This window comes from Anomalospiza imberbis, chromosome Z (genome assembly GCF_031753505.1).
Source record: "Anomalospiza imberbis isolate Cuckoo-Finch-1a 21T00152 chromosome Z, ASM3175350v1, whole genome shotgun sequence".
In the NCBI taxonomy this organism is placed as follows: Eukaryota; Metazoa; Chordata; class Aves; order Passeriformes; family Viduidae; genus Anomalospiza; species Anomalospiza imberbis.
The window spans coordinates 7,221,903-7,238,057 of record NC_089721.1 but is presented as its reverse complement, the minus strand read 5'-3'; the positions used below and the strand labels follow the sequence as shown (position 1 = coordinate 7,238,057).

The 16,155-nt window shown below is 41.4% G+C and overlaps 2 protein-coding genes across 11 annotated transcripts in view; one reads left to right on the top strand and one right to left on the bottom strand.

The window, feature by feature from the left end:
- The window catches only part of UBAP2 (ubiquitin associated protein 2), a 124,426-nt gene that overhangs the window by 60,590 nt on the left and 47,681 nt on the right, over positions 1-16,155 (top strand). For 3 of the 10 annotated variants that reach the window (XM_068176752.1, XM_068176749.1, XM_068176748.1), the window contains 8 exons: positions 51-229; positions 1,323-1,530; positions 2,705-2,744; positions 5,610-5,793; positions 8,343-8,409; positions 9,089-9,284; positions 10,522-10,613; positions 11,508-11,558. In XM_068176752.1, the coding sequence (XP_068032853.1) occupies positions 51-229; positions 1,323-1,530; positions 2,705-2,744; positions 5,610-5,793; positions 8,343-8,409; positions 9,089-9,284; positions 10,522-10,613; positions 11,508-11,558 (1,017 nt within the window). The remainder of the gene's footprint in view (positions 1-50; positions 230-1,322; positions 1,531-2,704; positions 2,745-5,609; positions 5,794-8,342; positions 8,410-9,088; positions 9,285-10,521; positions 10,614-11,507; positions 11,559-16,155) is intronic. The other 7 variants (XM_068176751.1, XM_068176757.1, XM_068176755.1 and 4 more) reach the window with 3 other exon arrangements.
- Positions 13,879-14,906, bottom strand: LOC137464594 (interferon-like). Its single transcript, XM_068176013.1, has one exon. It carries the CDS (start codon positions 14,563-14,565, stop codon positions 13,993-13,995), a length of 573 nt encoding a protein of 190 aa, XP_068032114.1. The 5' UTR covers positions 14,566-14,906; the 3' UTR covers positions 13,879-13,992.

Genomic DNA, 16,155 nt, shown 5'->3' with positions numbered 1-16,155 from the left:
CAAGTTGCAGATGCATGCAAAGGAATTATGGCTTATTTTCTTCCTTTAAGATTCCTGCCTCTGCTGTGGAGATGCCCGGATCAGCAGACATAACAGGGTTAAATGTTCAGTTTGGAGCTCTTGAGTTTGGATCAGAGCCTACACTCCCAGAGTTTGGATCAACTTCAAGCAGTGAGAATACCAACCAGGCGACCAACAATAGCTTATATTCAAAATCTGTAAAGTATGTGTGAGTTTCCCTCCTGCATTCTCAGGTGCTCTTGTAGGGGGTCAAGTTTGTGCCAAAAACGTCATGACAGGGTTACAGTGTAATGAAAGGAGAAAATATGATAACTTGTTTTCTGTGGACTGTATCTTAAATGATAAATTTCTGCTCTAATGGTAATCAAAATCTCCCTGGGTGGCTAGATGTGAAGCTGGAGATGACATGAACATATATAACCTTTTAATAAGCTATCCTTCATAGAATTTCTTTCTCATGTTAAATTGCCCTGATTTTCAAGTGTTTTGGGGGTTTGTTCCTCACCACCCATGTTGTTCTCCATCTGATCCAGCAGAGTTGACCTTTGTACCATATATGTGTATTAGTTAGTAGATGGCACCAGGTTACAGATCTGATGCTCCTACAGGATGGAAAAATGAGAAAAGAAGCTAGGCTTTCTGTATGCAGAAGTTCTCACTGAAATGCTACAACAGCCAATGATAAGTACCAGTGTACCAGTAAACCAGTTTTAATTCCTTACTCATTGAAAAATTGGCATCAGAAAAAAGCTTCCTGAAGTTAATTCAGAAATATTAATAAAAATGAATTTCCACATAACTTTTAGTTTTATATGTGATATTCAAACTAAGTGGACAATAAAACATTCCTGCATGTTTTAAAGTATTTTTTAGTTCTTTGCATAATTAATTCTGTAACATTAGAATTCTATTGTAAAAAAGAATCCTATTGTTGTTATTCATTATATACCAGACTTTATAAATTCTGCTTGTTTAAAAAAGAAAGATTATGATCATTATTTTTTTCCTTGGAAAAGGTGGAAATAACATGACTGAAAAGTGCTTGTGTGTTAATTCTTGTATTTTTTGGGCTGGAACAAGGAAGGTGAATGGTGCTTAGTGCAGCTGATGTTTTGAAGCAGTGATTAGTGACAACCAAAGCAATATTATAATTTTTTTTTGCATTCTTAGATTTTCTAATATAAGTAGTATAGATTTTTCTGTATGTTTAAGGCAGTTCTAGATAGCTATATAGAAGCTGGTATTTTCATGAAGGTATCTGAGATACTTACCAAGATGATAAATAATTCTTTTTTTTCCAGTGATCCTTTGAATACCTCTTTGCCAATATCCAATACAGTACAGGACTCCACCTACACAACCTCTGCCATCAGCTCTTCCAGTCTGACCTGCTCATCCCAGAGCACTAGCCCAGTAACAATTTCCTCCTATGACCATACTTCTGTGCATAGCAGGATAGCGTACCAAAGCTCCATGGCTCCGTCTGAACCAACCCCTGTTGCAGTTACGGTGAGTTCATTACAGAAACAGGACCTAAGAATACTCTTACCTGTGTTAGATTTGCATTCCCCTGATACATTAATGCTGTAACCAAGCCAAGTGGTATTTTTGATTCCCAAGCCCACCCTCTTACTTGTTTTTGCTTTTCCTGGTGTGTAGTCATTTTTGGTAGTACTGTATTTGGGATATAAGAGCATCTGATTTTGTGGGTGTTGACATCTTAAATTGTCTTTTGACCTTTTTTTTAGTAACACTTAAAATTCTACTTGAGTTTCCTTCCCTCAAGCTAAGGAACTGTCTCTGTATGCAAATATTAGTTATAGTATTTTGCCATAGCTAATAACTTGACAGCTCCTATACAAACGTATTTTATTTACTAAATTTACATGGCACCTAGCAAATGGATCCCAATTTTTTCTTGGCCCCTCCAGTATTACTTTTCTGTTGTATTTAAACACCAGTGGGAATTAGTTTCATGTGTTATTTTAATAAGCATAAGAAGAGGTCTAATATAGGACAAAGAATCTCTTGGGAGATTCAGACACACCTGCTGTCTTTGTATATGGAATGTAGGTTTGTTTTAAAAGAACTGAGTTTATTGAATGTTTTAGGAACTTGTGAGAGTTTGTAAGTTTATTTACTTCTGGCCTTTGTTATGTGTTGGCTCAGTCACACTTGTCTTCTGTACTAGCTCGTATGTACTGGTGAGGATCAAGCATAGACTATCCACTTCTGTACTCCAGCGTTATCCAAAAAACAACTGGTGCTTCTCAAGTCTTATCTTTCAATGGAAAAAAATTGGCGTCTCTGTGTAACTTGGATAGTTAAAATTGTGAGTTACATTAGATCAAAAGCACAACCATTTCCTATATGTTAATGCAATTCCTTCTTTCATATTGGTGTGAACCTGAAGTTTATGTTATATACAGTACATGGGAAGGTTTGCTGCTGAGGGGTGTATTATGGGCAGTGTATGGGTTTCTCTGTGTTCAGGACAACTTGCACTTGAGACAACTTTATGATGTAGTTTTTTTAAAGGCAGTAAAAATTTAATTTTCTGCCTTGTTGTTCAATTTAGTATGAATATACAATTTTGCATGAAGCATGTTCAATGTGTGATTCAGTCTGAGCATTTAATATACCTCTACAATAATTTCTTAATTAATTTCTTCTTTGTTTACAGAACGGGCACAGTGGTGTTAGGACACAAGCAACACTTGACAGTAAGTTTTCAAAGCTTGGTTGAGCACAGGACTTTCTGTTCACTCCTTGCTACTTGCTGTGCACACAAGCGTATCAGTGACACTGGGTTTAAGGTTTTATATTGTTCTCCATGACTAATTTATGGCTGACCCATTTGACTTTATTTGTGCTTGCATAAAATGCTGCTTGCTTCTTGACTGCAACTGAAATATGAAAGCAGGTCTATTAAATCTACAAACCTAAACAACCTTAGGATTAGAGAAGCTGCTTTGCTCTTGTGTTTCCTTTTGAATTTACATTTCAGAAATCATTTAATATAAGATAAAAATGCAAAATTGGAAGTAAATATGACATTTTTTAGCAGTTCTTCCAGTTTGAGCTGGGAAGCTGCAAATAGCATTTAGCTGTAGTGAAATGAAGTCACATTCTTTGAGTGCACCTCTCACTAGGTATAGTTCTATCTCTGCCCTGTTAGAAGCCTGTGGGGAATAAAGATGAGAAACACATTCCCTCTTCTGAGCTTCTTAATACCTTGCAAACAGCACTTCAGTATTGACTCTGGTATAAGTGTTAGTTTCTTCATCTTGGCCTGTTTCTAATATAGCATGGACCTGTACCAGGCCTGCAATTCTCTACTTAGAGTTAAAATAATTAAAGTATAGTATTCACTCTTGTGATCTTTGTGCTGCTCCATGGAAGTTTTCAAGGGCAGTGGTGTGAATTAAAATCTTTTGAAATTCCAACACCTCAATTTTAGGTCTAACCTCCTCTTAAACATCTCTTCAGGTAGACCATTAGTGGGTCAATGTTTTGTTAATTCCAAGTTGAATTTAAAGGAGCAGGAGTGTACACGCTCCAAGTATACAAAGACAGCTTTTCAACACAAGAACTTTTCTAGTGTTGTGTACAGAGTTAATAAACAGTCGATGAAATTCACTACAGAATCTGTCCTTTTTTCTGCAGAAAACAAAGATCTGAGTATTCCTAATACTTTTGTATTCTGTAATGGCTTTACTAGTCTCTTTTCCGATACCAGTTCTCCTTTGAGGGCATTTCTGTTTTCTTCTTCCATCGAGTCTGTTTTATGCATGCAAATTATTTTGAATTTGTCTTAACTTTTATAAGTACTTTCTCCCTTCTGTATGTATTATAATATTTTTAGTTGTTCATCTCTCTTCTTTGCTGTTCTTCTTTAATATCCAGATCTCAAGCTTCCTAAATCCTTAATTCTCAGTACAACTGATGTGTTTTACTCCTGATCATCATACTTGTCTCCTGTTTTTCTTTGTATTCAGGCATCTTATAGGAGATCTTAAGATGGTGATTCTATCCCTTATGTTGAGGGCATCTACTTTTACTTCAAGATGGGAATCCTGCTCTTAGTATACTGGGAGTTTTAAATGTTATTTACTCCTTTTTTATATGAGTTTTACCAGGAGTTACTAGGTGATATAGTTGCTGCCTTCATAACCATGTTTGTCACTTGGATTTCCTTCTCTTAGAGGCCATACTTATTGCCAAGGCCAGGACCTTTTAATTTCTGTTTGCATTGCAACCCAACAAACTGACTTTGGTCATTTAGCTAGGAAATCAAATCCATAAAGTTAACAAACTCTAATATATAATTTCCAAGTGTGTATTTGATTTTCGTTTGATGACCAATCTAGAAGTGTCTTCACATACATCACAAGTTAGTGATGACCCACTAGGTAGTGGTCCCTGGTGTAGTGTGGGAACATGGCCCAGCAGAAGGTAGGGCTCAACTGTTTTCCGAGTTTTATTTATGAGTGAGTGTCTCTAAGTCTTTGTTATTTTTTGTAGGAGTAGAAGTAAATGAAACAGCTGGGAATCATGTTGGGCAATAGAATTTTTAGGGATCTTATCACAGTATAGTGATCCTATAAACATGTTTTTTTCTGTGCAGCCTAAAAAATGTAAGATAAAACCTTGTGGATATTCTCAGTTCAGTCAGAGAGAAAAAGAGAGGGTTTTCTAACCAGGTGAGAGCCTGGGAGACAGTTGGGAAAGAATGTAAATAATTCTCTAATCTATCTTGTTGTTCACATTGTTTATAGATATGTTCTGCCACCGTGCATCATTCACTGCACACCAATGGTGTGAGATGTTTTTACTCTAACACCAATGAAATTAGTCTGCATGATGTTCTCTATAAATAGAGCAGTACATTTGAAATAAATCAGAGTTCATTCTCTAGCCTTTGACTTGGAGTCATTTTCATTCCCGTCCTGCTCTACGGTGACATAACCTAACACTTTTTATTATCTGAGTAAAGTGTGTCAATATTTGACAGTTCCTTAGCCATAAAAAATGCTTAATGTGTGCTCAATTCTGGCCTTTCATTGTAGCTTTTTTCATTCTATTGCAGTACACTTTTGACTGAATATACTGAAGTGATAAGTTATCTACCCCTGTACTCCAGCAATCTCAGTCTCTATCCCCAAGGGTGCTATGTAGGTCTGAATGAAGAAGCAGAGCTGTAGGTGAAACTAGATTTGTACAGTGCCTTGAAAAGGCAGAAGTTACTTGTGTTTGCTGAACCAAAAGTAAGAAATTTTAGAATGACTTGCGAGTATAAGTTAGTAATCCAGATAGTGGCAGGTGAAGTGCAGAAGACAGTTGTTTGTTACATGTGTAGCAGTGATAATTGTAAATTTTTTATAAGTAGAATGCTTAAAGGGGAAAAATGGTAGTTCAGTTGTATTTGAATTTTCCTTCATAGCCAGATTGCTTGATATGGTTACCAGTTCTTAATGGTCAGATTTTTGCAGACCGAGGGGAGAATGCTACTGTGTTCCTGCCACCTGGGCTGGGATGTCAAGTATGCTGGAATTTTAATTTGGATGTCTCTTTTTAACTTGTTGCAGCTATTTCATCAGTTTCAGCACCTAAGGCAGAGCCTTCTCCCTCGCTACCTTCAGCTGGTTCTCTGCCCAATGTGGTGTCTACCACGGCCTCACTTCTGTCTTCAGCATCACAGCACGTGGCAGCATTACCCAGCTTGCCTCAGACCAGTGATCTGGCCAGCAGCTCACTCTCCCAGCTGAGCAGGTACAGTAAAGTTGTGGTAAACTGAGGGGGTCAGTTTTGAGGATAGGATAGGTGTAAGAGTGGTTCCATATGGGGCTGGAAGGCACCAGGGATCCCTTTTCTGATGTGAACCAGAATTAGGAGAGAGATTCACAGGACTACAGAAGGCAGCTCGGGGCTGCCTTCTAATGGCAGAGCAGCTGCTGCCATCAAGCTTTCATGATACATATACAACTTTGTGTTTCAAGAGGTTAGCTTCAATCATGCTAGCTAAATCAGCTAAATTGAGTCCCCCAGTTTATTTTTCCTGCTTTGTGCCTGCTGGTTTTATTCAGTGTTATATGTTTGAAACTATTCTTTAACAGTTTACTACATGGCAAATTTGAAATAGAGTAGTCTCATTTGTATTTGTATTTCTTAAAATTAAAATCCAGAAATAATTTCACAGGGAAACTGTATGTATTCTCTTTTTCTAAGATATTTCCTTAAGATACTTCAAAATATCAGTTTGATATTCCTGGAAGTGCATCTAGCACAATTCAGCTCTTTCGCATTGTCTCTCTATTTTTCTGAATGCCTGTTACATCCTCAGTCAGGTTGATGCCTTAGGATTTTAGCTTTTACATTTTTCATTTATTAGTAATCCTGCAGTTCTTTAGTGTCTAACTCTAAACTCCATATAGAGTATTAGCTACTGTCTTCACATTTTGGTTAGACAAAACAATTCCTCTCTAGGTCTGGGCCTCAAGGACACCTTACGGTCTCAGGCCCTGGAAAGTATAAACAAAAGTGAGATGGTGGGGAGCAAACTTGGGGTAAATGACTTCATTACCTGAAGCTGTAATTGAAAGATTAACTGCCAATATGCAAATGGACCAAACTTAAAAAAGTGTGAAAACTCATGACTGGTCATCTGTGTCTGGGCATAGCCCCTGGGGAGGCTTCATCTGCTCTAAATGTACGTGAAGGCCCTCCAATAAATCTAATCACTTTTTATTCTCTTAATTTTTGTCTGGCCTCTGGTTTTAGGGAAGCCCAAAAAAGGCATCAAGGTGACAATCCTGAAGCTGTATTGATTGAGTTATATTTTTGATATTTACCTTTGTACTATTTTTGTTAATACAAGAAACTGATTTGGGATATCAGCGAGTTTTTTTCCTGTTTCACAACTAGGACATAGTTTATTTTCTTTTAAGGCTCTACTATTTTTTGTTGAATAAAATAGTAAATATGTTGAACAAGAACTATTCCATTTACATTGGTCACATTTCGCCACAATGTTTTGTTGAAAAGCTGTGTAAATGGATGGAAGTTTCAGCTGGAAGTCAATGCTGTTGGACAGGTACAAAGTTTCAGCCATCGTCAGGATACCTGAAATCCAAAAGTGTCTGACTTGGTAGAGCTGCTGACTGTCATCTGTGTCTCTACCATAGGTCAGATGGTGAATTAAGACTTATCAAAAGAGCTGGGGAGAGTGGGTGAGGGAGTGGTATAAAACTCATATTTCCCTTGCTGCCTGAAGTGATGTTGTTCCAATTCCTGCAGAAGGGGGACAATTTTGAAAGTTAATATATGAAACTGCGAAAGTTTATTCTGGGCCCATGCCTTGAAGAGCTACCAGAAGTGTTTGCTCTTAAATTAGGTCATGTAATGAAGCTTTCAGCTTTGGTATGAAAACTGTCTTTTCTTGTGGCTATTTCCGTAGATAGCACTAAACTAATTTTGTTGTTAGGATCTCTCCTGCTTCTTATTTAATAAGGAGGGGGTTTTTTTGAGCACCAATCTATACACGTATTTTATATCTTCATTTTGGTTACCTTTGTTCTATGTTGGTTCAGTTTATTGCATACTATATACAATAGGTTGCATTCTTGACCTCGAATATAAGGTATAACTTGTCAGTTTAAATGTTCAAATGCCAGTTTCAGTCACCTTTCAGGGAGACATTTGAAGATCTCTGGATGAATTATGGGGCAAAGTATCCTGCAGTTCTAACTGGTTGAGTTAATGTTAACACAACTCAAAATGTGAGAAACAACACAGTGAGTCAAACCAAAGCACTGCCTCACTTTAAACCTGTCGGCCATGGTAAGCAGCAGCAGAGAAAGAATGAGACACCAGACTTGTGGTTGTGTGAACCTTGTTTTGATTTTGGACTTCATGTGTCATGGCGTCATCGCTATTTGATTCCTGAAGCAGCTGTAGTTTTTGTAAAGATACAGTAAATTGAAAAATACAAACAAATGGAGTTTTAGATGTTTCTTCTTAATAATAATGACTCTGTACTTGATTTTTTTCATTAAAAAGTAGTAGGGTTCTAATTAAAGGAAAAAGTGCCTGTAGAGGTGTGTCTATTCATACATACACATATACATGTAAGAGTATGTGTATGTATACATATGTATGTGTATGTATACACACACTCTTATATGTAATTTTTTAACTACTCTGCTACTGTAGGTGTGCACACACACCTAGAATTTTAATTATTTAACTAATGCCCTACTGCATATCTGTATTTGTTAAAAAGGGAAAAGTAATTTTATAAATTCTTTACAATTTCCTTCCAGCTCCCTTTCCAATCATCAGACCAGCCTCTCTTCTGCCTCAGTGTTGTCTTCAGGCGCATCACATGTGGTAAGTCTTGTTAGTATTGAAACAAGTGCTTGGTAAATAGTCAGTTTATCTCATAAATAGGACCATCTCTTAAAGTTGGATGTGTCTCAGTCCCCCAGGAACCAAAAGAAGAGCCTTACTTCAGGGAAGAAGGACCTCTAGTGGGGGAAAAGTGATTACCACTTGTGATTTGTACTAGATCAGGAATAGCTATGACAGAGACTTGCAAGTCACACAGCTGAGGGAAATTGTCATGCCAGCTAGGGGGGATGAAATGAAAAAAAAAAAATTGCTTATAACTAGTTTATTACAAAACAAAACAAAAACAAACTTCAAAGTGGCAATCTGAAATGCCTCCAAAATGTGGACTGTTAGCAGTCTGCACTGGAGAGGTTAGCTGACAAAATGCAGGTGATGGAATGGTATATGTTATGTTTGAGTTACTGTATTTAATTTTGTGGCAGTATAGCAATTTGAGTTTAGCTCTCATACAATAATTTTCTATAAATCACAAAAGCATCATAAGCATGCAACTTAGTTGCTTGCTTGGTACATAGATAATGCATATCTTTTGCATGTGCTGCTGTTACTTTAGAAGTTTTGTTGTTGGTTTTTTTTTTTTATTTTTCCCATTTTCCCAGCATCTTCCACTGTGGTTTATTTGCTCTGTGATCCTCATTCTTTTTGTCTCCTTTTCTAGCACACTAGTATTGAGAACACAGCTTCGCTCCAGCCCTCAACAACCTTTTCAACTGCTTCAACCTCAGCCACTAGCACCACCTCCTCGGTTGTCAGCATGGCAAGCAGTATGAACACTACAAACAGCCTTGGCCTGAGTGTTACCAGTGTGTCTATACCAGCTGCTACCACACGGGCAGCTCCCTTAGTGTCTTCAGGTTGGCAATATTGACAGATCACGTGGATAGACAGAGGATTTCAGTCAGCAGGGCTATCAGTTGAGCATCTCACCCACCATAACAACGCTAAGAAGCCTACACTCTTCACTGGCATTTCCAGCATGCTGTATTTGCTGGCTTATGAAATAAAGTTGCCTGGTTTTATGTATTTGAAATATTTGTTAGGGTGTTATGTGGCATTTATATAGCACATTCCATCCCCAAAGACCTTTATAAATACAACACCAGAGCAGTTCTGACATGGGAAGTTTTGGGCTAGAAAATTCATCCAGTTTTGTGTTCCAAGCTGTGATTCGCTCCTGACTATGAGTTCACATAAGCTTTAGTTTCAGGCTGCTCTGTGACTTGAATTCATTTGGCAGTATCAAAATATACTGCAGTGGCCTCGTTGTCATGTGTCACATCCCTACTGCCACTTCCACAGAAAAGAAAGAAATGTCTGGGTCATTGCACAGAAAATAGCACTTCAGAAGAAGGGTCCATGGAGAAGGAGGGCTGGGAAGTGATGCTAAATTCTCTTTCTACTCTGATGATCCTGAACTGCTAAAAGAGAATCTTATAGAGAGAAGTGAGTGAAGTGTTTCTAAGGATCAGGCTTAGTTACAGAAGTATTTCTCATTTCTATAGCTTGTAAATGAAGTGTCTTTTGACTGGCCAAAGTGCATTGTTCTTTTACTGTTGTGCTCCCTAGCACTGCTTCATGAAGGCAGCTGAAACCATTTCAGTCTTCTCTTTGCTATTCCTAGCTGTAGTAAGTCACCCACAGAAAGCATGCTGGCAACATTTAGTGCTTTCCAGTCTATTGCTGGTGATAAAGGGAATGCGTTGACAGAGCAGGAAATGAAAGGAGAGAATTAGCTGTCTCAGATTGAGAACAATTTCTAAATTTGCCTTCAGGAAAGGACTAAGCAAAAGAGAAGTTTTGTAATCTTGTAATCCTTGTATTCTTGTAATTCTTGTAGTCCTCTTGGGCAAAGTAAATTATAAATTCAGGCTATTCTGTGATAGGACTGTTTTCAGGAGAAAGTAGCCTGTGCTTTCCCTCCCTTGAGACATGGTTAAACTTCAGGCTATTTTGAGCATATTCATCAAACAGCACAAAATCTCTATAATGTAAGATGGTGCAGCTGCCACAACTTGTGAGCTGTCTTGTCTCAATGCTGAAGCCTTTTCTTTTCTAAAGGCTTGTTAAAGTGTCTATATTTTGATTCTACAGGCAAAGCACCCCCAAACCTGCCCCAAGGTGTACCACCCTTGTTGCATAACCAGTATATTGTGGGACCTGGAGGACTTCTTCCTGCCTACCCAGTAAGCAGTTTAATTTTGATTTCTCTTTGATTTCTTAGCCCTTGGCGCAAGTGGGCCCTCCAGACCTGCTACTGTCTATGCCAAGTCATTTCTGGTGGCACATGTTACACCTGGAATTCTTGTTTCAAATGCTAAAGAACATCTGAAATATGTTCAGTAGAGGCTTACTGTTGATTGTGAACTGCAGAGCTTCTGGAACGGACCTGATCTAGCTACTGTTGAAGTTAAACGTGGGTGTGGCTATGGTTTTTAGTGGTAACAGGTTTTAGGCCCTTTAAATAAATTTAGGCTACTTTAGGTTTGTGTCACTGGAATGTATTTGCCATAGCAGTGACTGAAATGTGCCATGTGTCCAGTCTGTCATGATCTGAAAGACTGCACGTAGCTTTTTGATGTCTGACCAGCATCAACGTATTTTTGGTTATCTGTTTTTTGAATCTGAACCTTTATATTAGTAACTTTTCTGTATCAAACTGAATGTGAGGAGATACCCAGGAGGTTGTGTTGTGGTCAAGTCATCAACTCTTTAATCTTAATGCTCTTTGAAGTAATGATTACAGCAAAGAGGGCTGTTGTTCTTACTCCGAAATCTGAATGCCCAGTAGATTTTTCATAAGTTCAGGAATCATGTGTCTGTGAAAACTGTGTTGAAGATGGGACAGTCAAACTCTCCTCAGAGGACGTTGTCACCAGGAAACAACATCAGAGTGACAAACCTTTCTAACTTCAGTTCTACTCTCCTTGAAATACTGCAGTGCCCCATGATAGCACAATGCGACAGACTGTAGACCTTTAACACAGACTGGGCTTAAGTCAAACTCAGTTCAAAGCCCCAAACTGATGAGCATCAGAAAAAAGTGTTATAATGATGTTGTATTTTTATCTGTCTTTAAGCAGATTTATGGTTATGATGATCTCCAGATGCTTCAATCCAGACTGCCAATGGTAAGTAAATAACTTACTTGATTTTAAAGAAATTGTCTTCACTGTTGATCATTTGTGCCAAATAAATTGATTCATTTAACAGTGGTTAAGAGCTTTTCCTTATCTTCTGTATTCTTTCTTTTGAAATTTATACAAGGATTATGTAAATTGATACAGAGCAACTGTTGCGTCCTGCATTTGTCCAGCTGCAAAATCTCTAAATAGACACAAGTGTGCTCTGTGCTCCTGAGTGGAGAAATGTCAAATTTTTGTAGCAACATCATGACATTTTGTTTAATCTAGTTGAAGTCCTAAGTGTTTTCTTTTATTAAGAGGTAAGGTTGAACAGCAAGTACACAAGTTGTAGCCAGTAGGAGTATCTGAGACTTTGGATGTTGTCATAGGTATAGATCTTTGCATATACATCATGGCAACAAATGCAGGTGAGCTGCAGGAGGGAGAGTATACAAAGTTTTTTTCCTTATCTGGATCCAGAATGCAAATGGCATATGATACAGTCTGAGCTTCCAGATAGATTCAAAAAGGGCCTCAATCTAGATTGCAAAATGATAAAGAATTTTCCTATCAGATATGTAGGGTAAGGAACTTGGAGAGAAAATTTGGTAGTAGGTAGCTTAGAACAGTTACATACTAGAGTGATGTGGTGTATCTGTAGAGGCAGAAATTGAGCAGTTAGCAGTGATCTGAGAAGACTGGATGAATGCCATAATGTAAGGCAAATAAGTACCAGGTATTCCATATAGAGCTTGGAGCAGCCAGGGTCAGATAGTTTAAATGTGAGTACAGGGATGACTCAGACAAAGCCGTGTCAGACTTCAGACCCTGAATTTAAAAAAAACCCAAAGTTGAGCACATGAATGAAGACTTTTACTATAGGAAGTTGTGATACTGGAGGAACTGTCAACTGAAATGCATGGAATTATCTTTATGGCAACAAGATGCAAAGTATTTGAAGTTGCAGGGCCAGGAGACACATATTGTAATGTGTTAACAATGGCTAGATGCCTGGTGACCACCAAGGTGCTCTATGACTCCCCATCTCATCTAGTCAAGGGAGAAAATACATCCTGAAAGGCATGTGGAGTGAGATAAGTACAGGGAGAAATTACTTGCTGGTTGCAGTCATGAGCAAAAGAGACATGGGTTAGGGAAATTAGTTTAACTCATTAGCAATCAAATCAGGGCAGTTAGCAAGTAGATAATGGAATAAAACCAAATCTACAGAACACCTTCCCTTCACCTCTCATGTTTTCCAGGACTCAGTTTCACTCATGATATTCTCTACCTTCATCTCCCAGGTGGCATAGGAGGATGGGAAATGGGACTGCCTTCTGTGCCATCACACTTCTGCTCCTTCCTCCTCACACTCTTCCCTGTTCCCATTTTGGTTCCGTAGTCCTCCAAAACTTCAGCATGAGTCCTAAAATAGTTTATGTTGAAAGAGGTAATCTGATAGCAAGCAACTCTGCCATAGGAAGGGAAACTTTCGTCTGTATCACATTGCACAAAGCCCCACCTAATCTGGCCTTGAACACTTCCAGGGATGTGGTAATCTAGCGAACTCTAGGACAATGTTCCAGTGCCTTACAGAACTCATAGTAAAAAATTTCTCCCTAATGCCTGATATAAACTTACTCTCTTTTGGTTTAGAGACATTCCCTGTAGACCATTGCCTATCAATGCAAATGCTGTTCAAAATTCAGTCTGCTTCTTTTTTGTAAGGTCCATTGAAATGGTAAAAGGCCACAGTAAGGTCTGCCTGGTGCTTTCTCTTCTTCAGTCTAAATAAAACCTGTAACCTGTCTTGATAGCAGAAGTGCTCTGATGCTCTGATTGTGTTTGTAGCCCTCTAGTGGAACGTCACCAATAAAGTGAGTAATTTCCCTGTCAAGAGACTTTCAGATAGAATAATAGGAAGGGAGTTGCAAACTACTGAGGAAACAAGGGCTCAAGACATAATTGTGATGATGATATCTAACACATAGTAAATTTTCTCCAAAGGGGTTGATGCAAGATCCAGTGTAGGCAGGTGCCAACGACAAGAGAGAGCAGGGGATGTTCAGAGCCTTCTTTAGACTATGGATTGGAGAAGGTGTTAACTGGAGGTGGCTTTCCCAGTAGCAGAGACTGTCTGCAGTCCTAGAGAGAGACGAAGCAGTGGCAAGTGTTTTTTCAAAGGAAATTATTTTCAGCATCATAAATAAGTGAACAAGTAGAAAAATAAATACGTGAATAAATAAATGAGTATGTAAAGAAGGGGAGACGGTTCTTTGTCCATGGCAGTGGGAGAGGCTGAATCAATGGAGGTGCAGCGGTTGAAGGCTGCGGGTGCCGAGCGCCTGTTGCAGCCCTGTCTCGTGTCCCAGGTGAGAGGAGGCGTGGGGTTGGAGGTGGGTTGGGGTGGTAGGTGTGGGTTGGAGCGTGGGTGTTTGCGCTAGCGGCGCATGGTGCGTGCGAGGTTGTGGAGGTGGCGTAAAGAGGCACGAGCTTCGAGGCGGACGTGGTCCCAGGCGCAGGCGCTGTGGTTGTGGGCGTGGAGGAAGAGGTGGATGTCCCTGAAGTACTTGTTGATGGCGAGCAGCGGGTTGCGTGGTCCTTTGAAGAGCAGGGCGTTGTCGGGGAGGCATTGCTCGAGGTGGTGGATGTGGTGCTGCAGTTGGTTGAGGAGGTGGTTGCGAGCGTGGCTGGGCCAGTGCTGGCGGGTGCTGTTGGAGCTGAGGGTGTGGAAGAGGTGCTGGAGGATGCGTAGGGCGGTGGCGGCGGCTTGGTGCGGCTGGAGGGTGTCGTGGAGGAGGGTGTCGGGGAAGAAGGGCGGCTCTTGGAGGTGGCAGGGCTGTGTGTGGCTGGGAGCCATGTCCTGGAGGAGGCGGAGTGCGTCGCCGGGGAAGGCGTCGTCGTGTGTCCAGAGGTGTTGGCAGGCGAGGCTGGTGGCCAGAGCGGTGAGGAGGAGCAGGAGCGGCGGGGCGGCGTGCGGCAGCCGTGGCTGTGTGGCTGTGGGGGCAGCCATGCTGCTTCTTCCGTGGGTGCTGTCGGGTGGTGCCGGGCAGGAGGAGCCTGGCGAGGCCCGGTGGTGCTGCTGGTGCTGGTGGTGGCTGTGCTGGGGGCGCTGCCGGGTGCAGGGCTTTGTACGGCGGCAGCTTTCCCTTCATCGCTTTCTGATTGCCGGGAGTTTCCTCCCGTGCTTTCCAGTCTGTGCTGGTGGCTGTGGTGGTCTCGGGGCAGTGTTTTGTTGGGGTGGCCGTGGCTGGGGATTGTGGTGGCAGCGGTGTGGCGGGGGAGAGTGGCCGTCGCGGGTGAAAGGGGTTGTGAAAGCTCTGGGCCAGAGGCGTCGGGGTCAGGTGCGTTGGAGCGGGCTGTTGGGCGTTCCCTTTCACTTGCCGAGCCAGCTGCAAGGTCTGTGCTGTGCAACTGAGTCTCTGTTTGTGCCCAAGCATCGTTTCCACCTGCAAAGCCCTGGTGGTGGCTGCGGTCACTTTTCCTTTCACTTTGAGGCTTGCCTTTATTTTCATCTTAGCCACTGTTTTCCTTTTGTGGTTGCAAGGGTTGTGCGGTGATGTCAGTGGGCGAGGGCTGCCGTTTCCCCTCCTGCGGTAAAGGCCCAGAGGCTGTGGCAGGGTTCAAGGGGCTCCTTGTGCATGTGGGCCTTGGGGGCCCGAGTGTGTCCCTGCAAGGAGGCGCTCCTCCTGTTATGTTTGGGTGGAGCGAGCCGCAGGGCAGGCAAGAAAGGCTGAGTGAAGAAGCGGGAGAAAGGGAAGGGCTTTGGTGTGACGGTTGTGCTTGGTGCCATGGCTGTGGACCTGGAGCAACGGTCTGCTTTTGAGATCCATGCCTCAGTGGCTGAGGCGACCAGAGGGCAAGTGAGGACTGTCCCGCGTGAAAGAAATGGTGTTGTGTTTTGAGAGTGCTGGAGCCTTTGCCTTGAACACCGTGTCCTGTTCAGGGCTCTTTAATTCCATGAGAGGTGTGGGGCTCTTGGAGGTGATGTCTCTGAAGATGCACAGTGGTCCAGAGGACGTGACTTGTGAGAAAGGCTGCGGGCAAAGGGCTTCTTTGGCTGGAGTAGAGTAGGCTGGCCAGTAGTTTCAGATGCCTTTCCAAAAAGGGAAAAAATCTGCGGCACGGTGAAGAGGAATTTGGGGTGGGCAAAGATGTGCAAGGAGAAGATCACTCTGGCCTCGTGGAGAAACGTTTGGGTTGCTGCTAGGAGCGGCTCATGGGGTTTGAAAGTTCTCGACTTCTGGGGGAAAGAGAGGCTGTGGAGATGAGCTGTGTTTGTATCCTTGTGTGTTAGTAGTCTCCCGGCACACTGCCCAAGTTGTGATCGGCAAACGCTGGGAGGCCTACATGAAGAAGGAAGGGCCACGGCCACTGCAGGTTTGGATGAGGTTTGAGATTTGAGGTCTAGGGAGCGGGATTATGTAGAATTGCATGGGACCCGATGAGATTCGCGTGTGAGTCCTGAGGGAAGGATCAGATGGGGTTGCTAGGCCAGGACGGATCCTTTTAGAGAATTGGCGTCTGTCGGTTGAAATCCCCCCCGCTAAGTGGAAGAAGGGAAATGTAACCCCTGTTTTTACAGCGGGAAAAGCGGAAGAGT

Coding starts and splice junctions, on each gene's coding strand:
- LOC137464594 (XM_068176013.1), bottom strand. CDS start 14,565: ATGGCTGCCCCCACAGCCACACAGCCACGGCTGCCGCACGCCGCCCCG.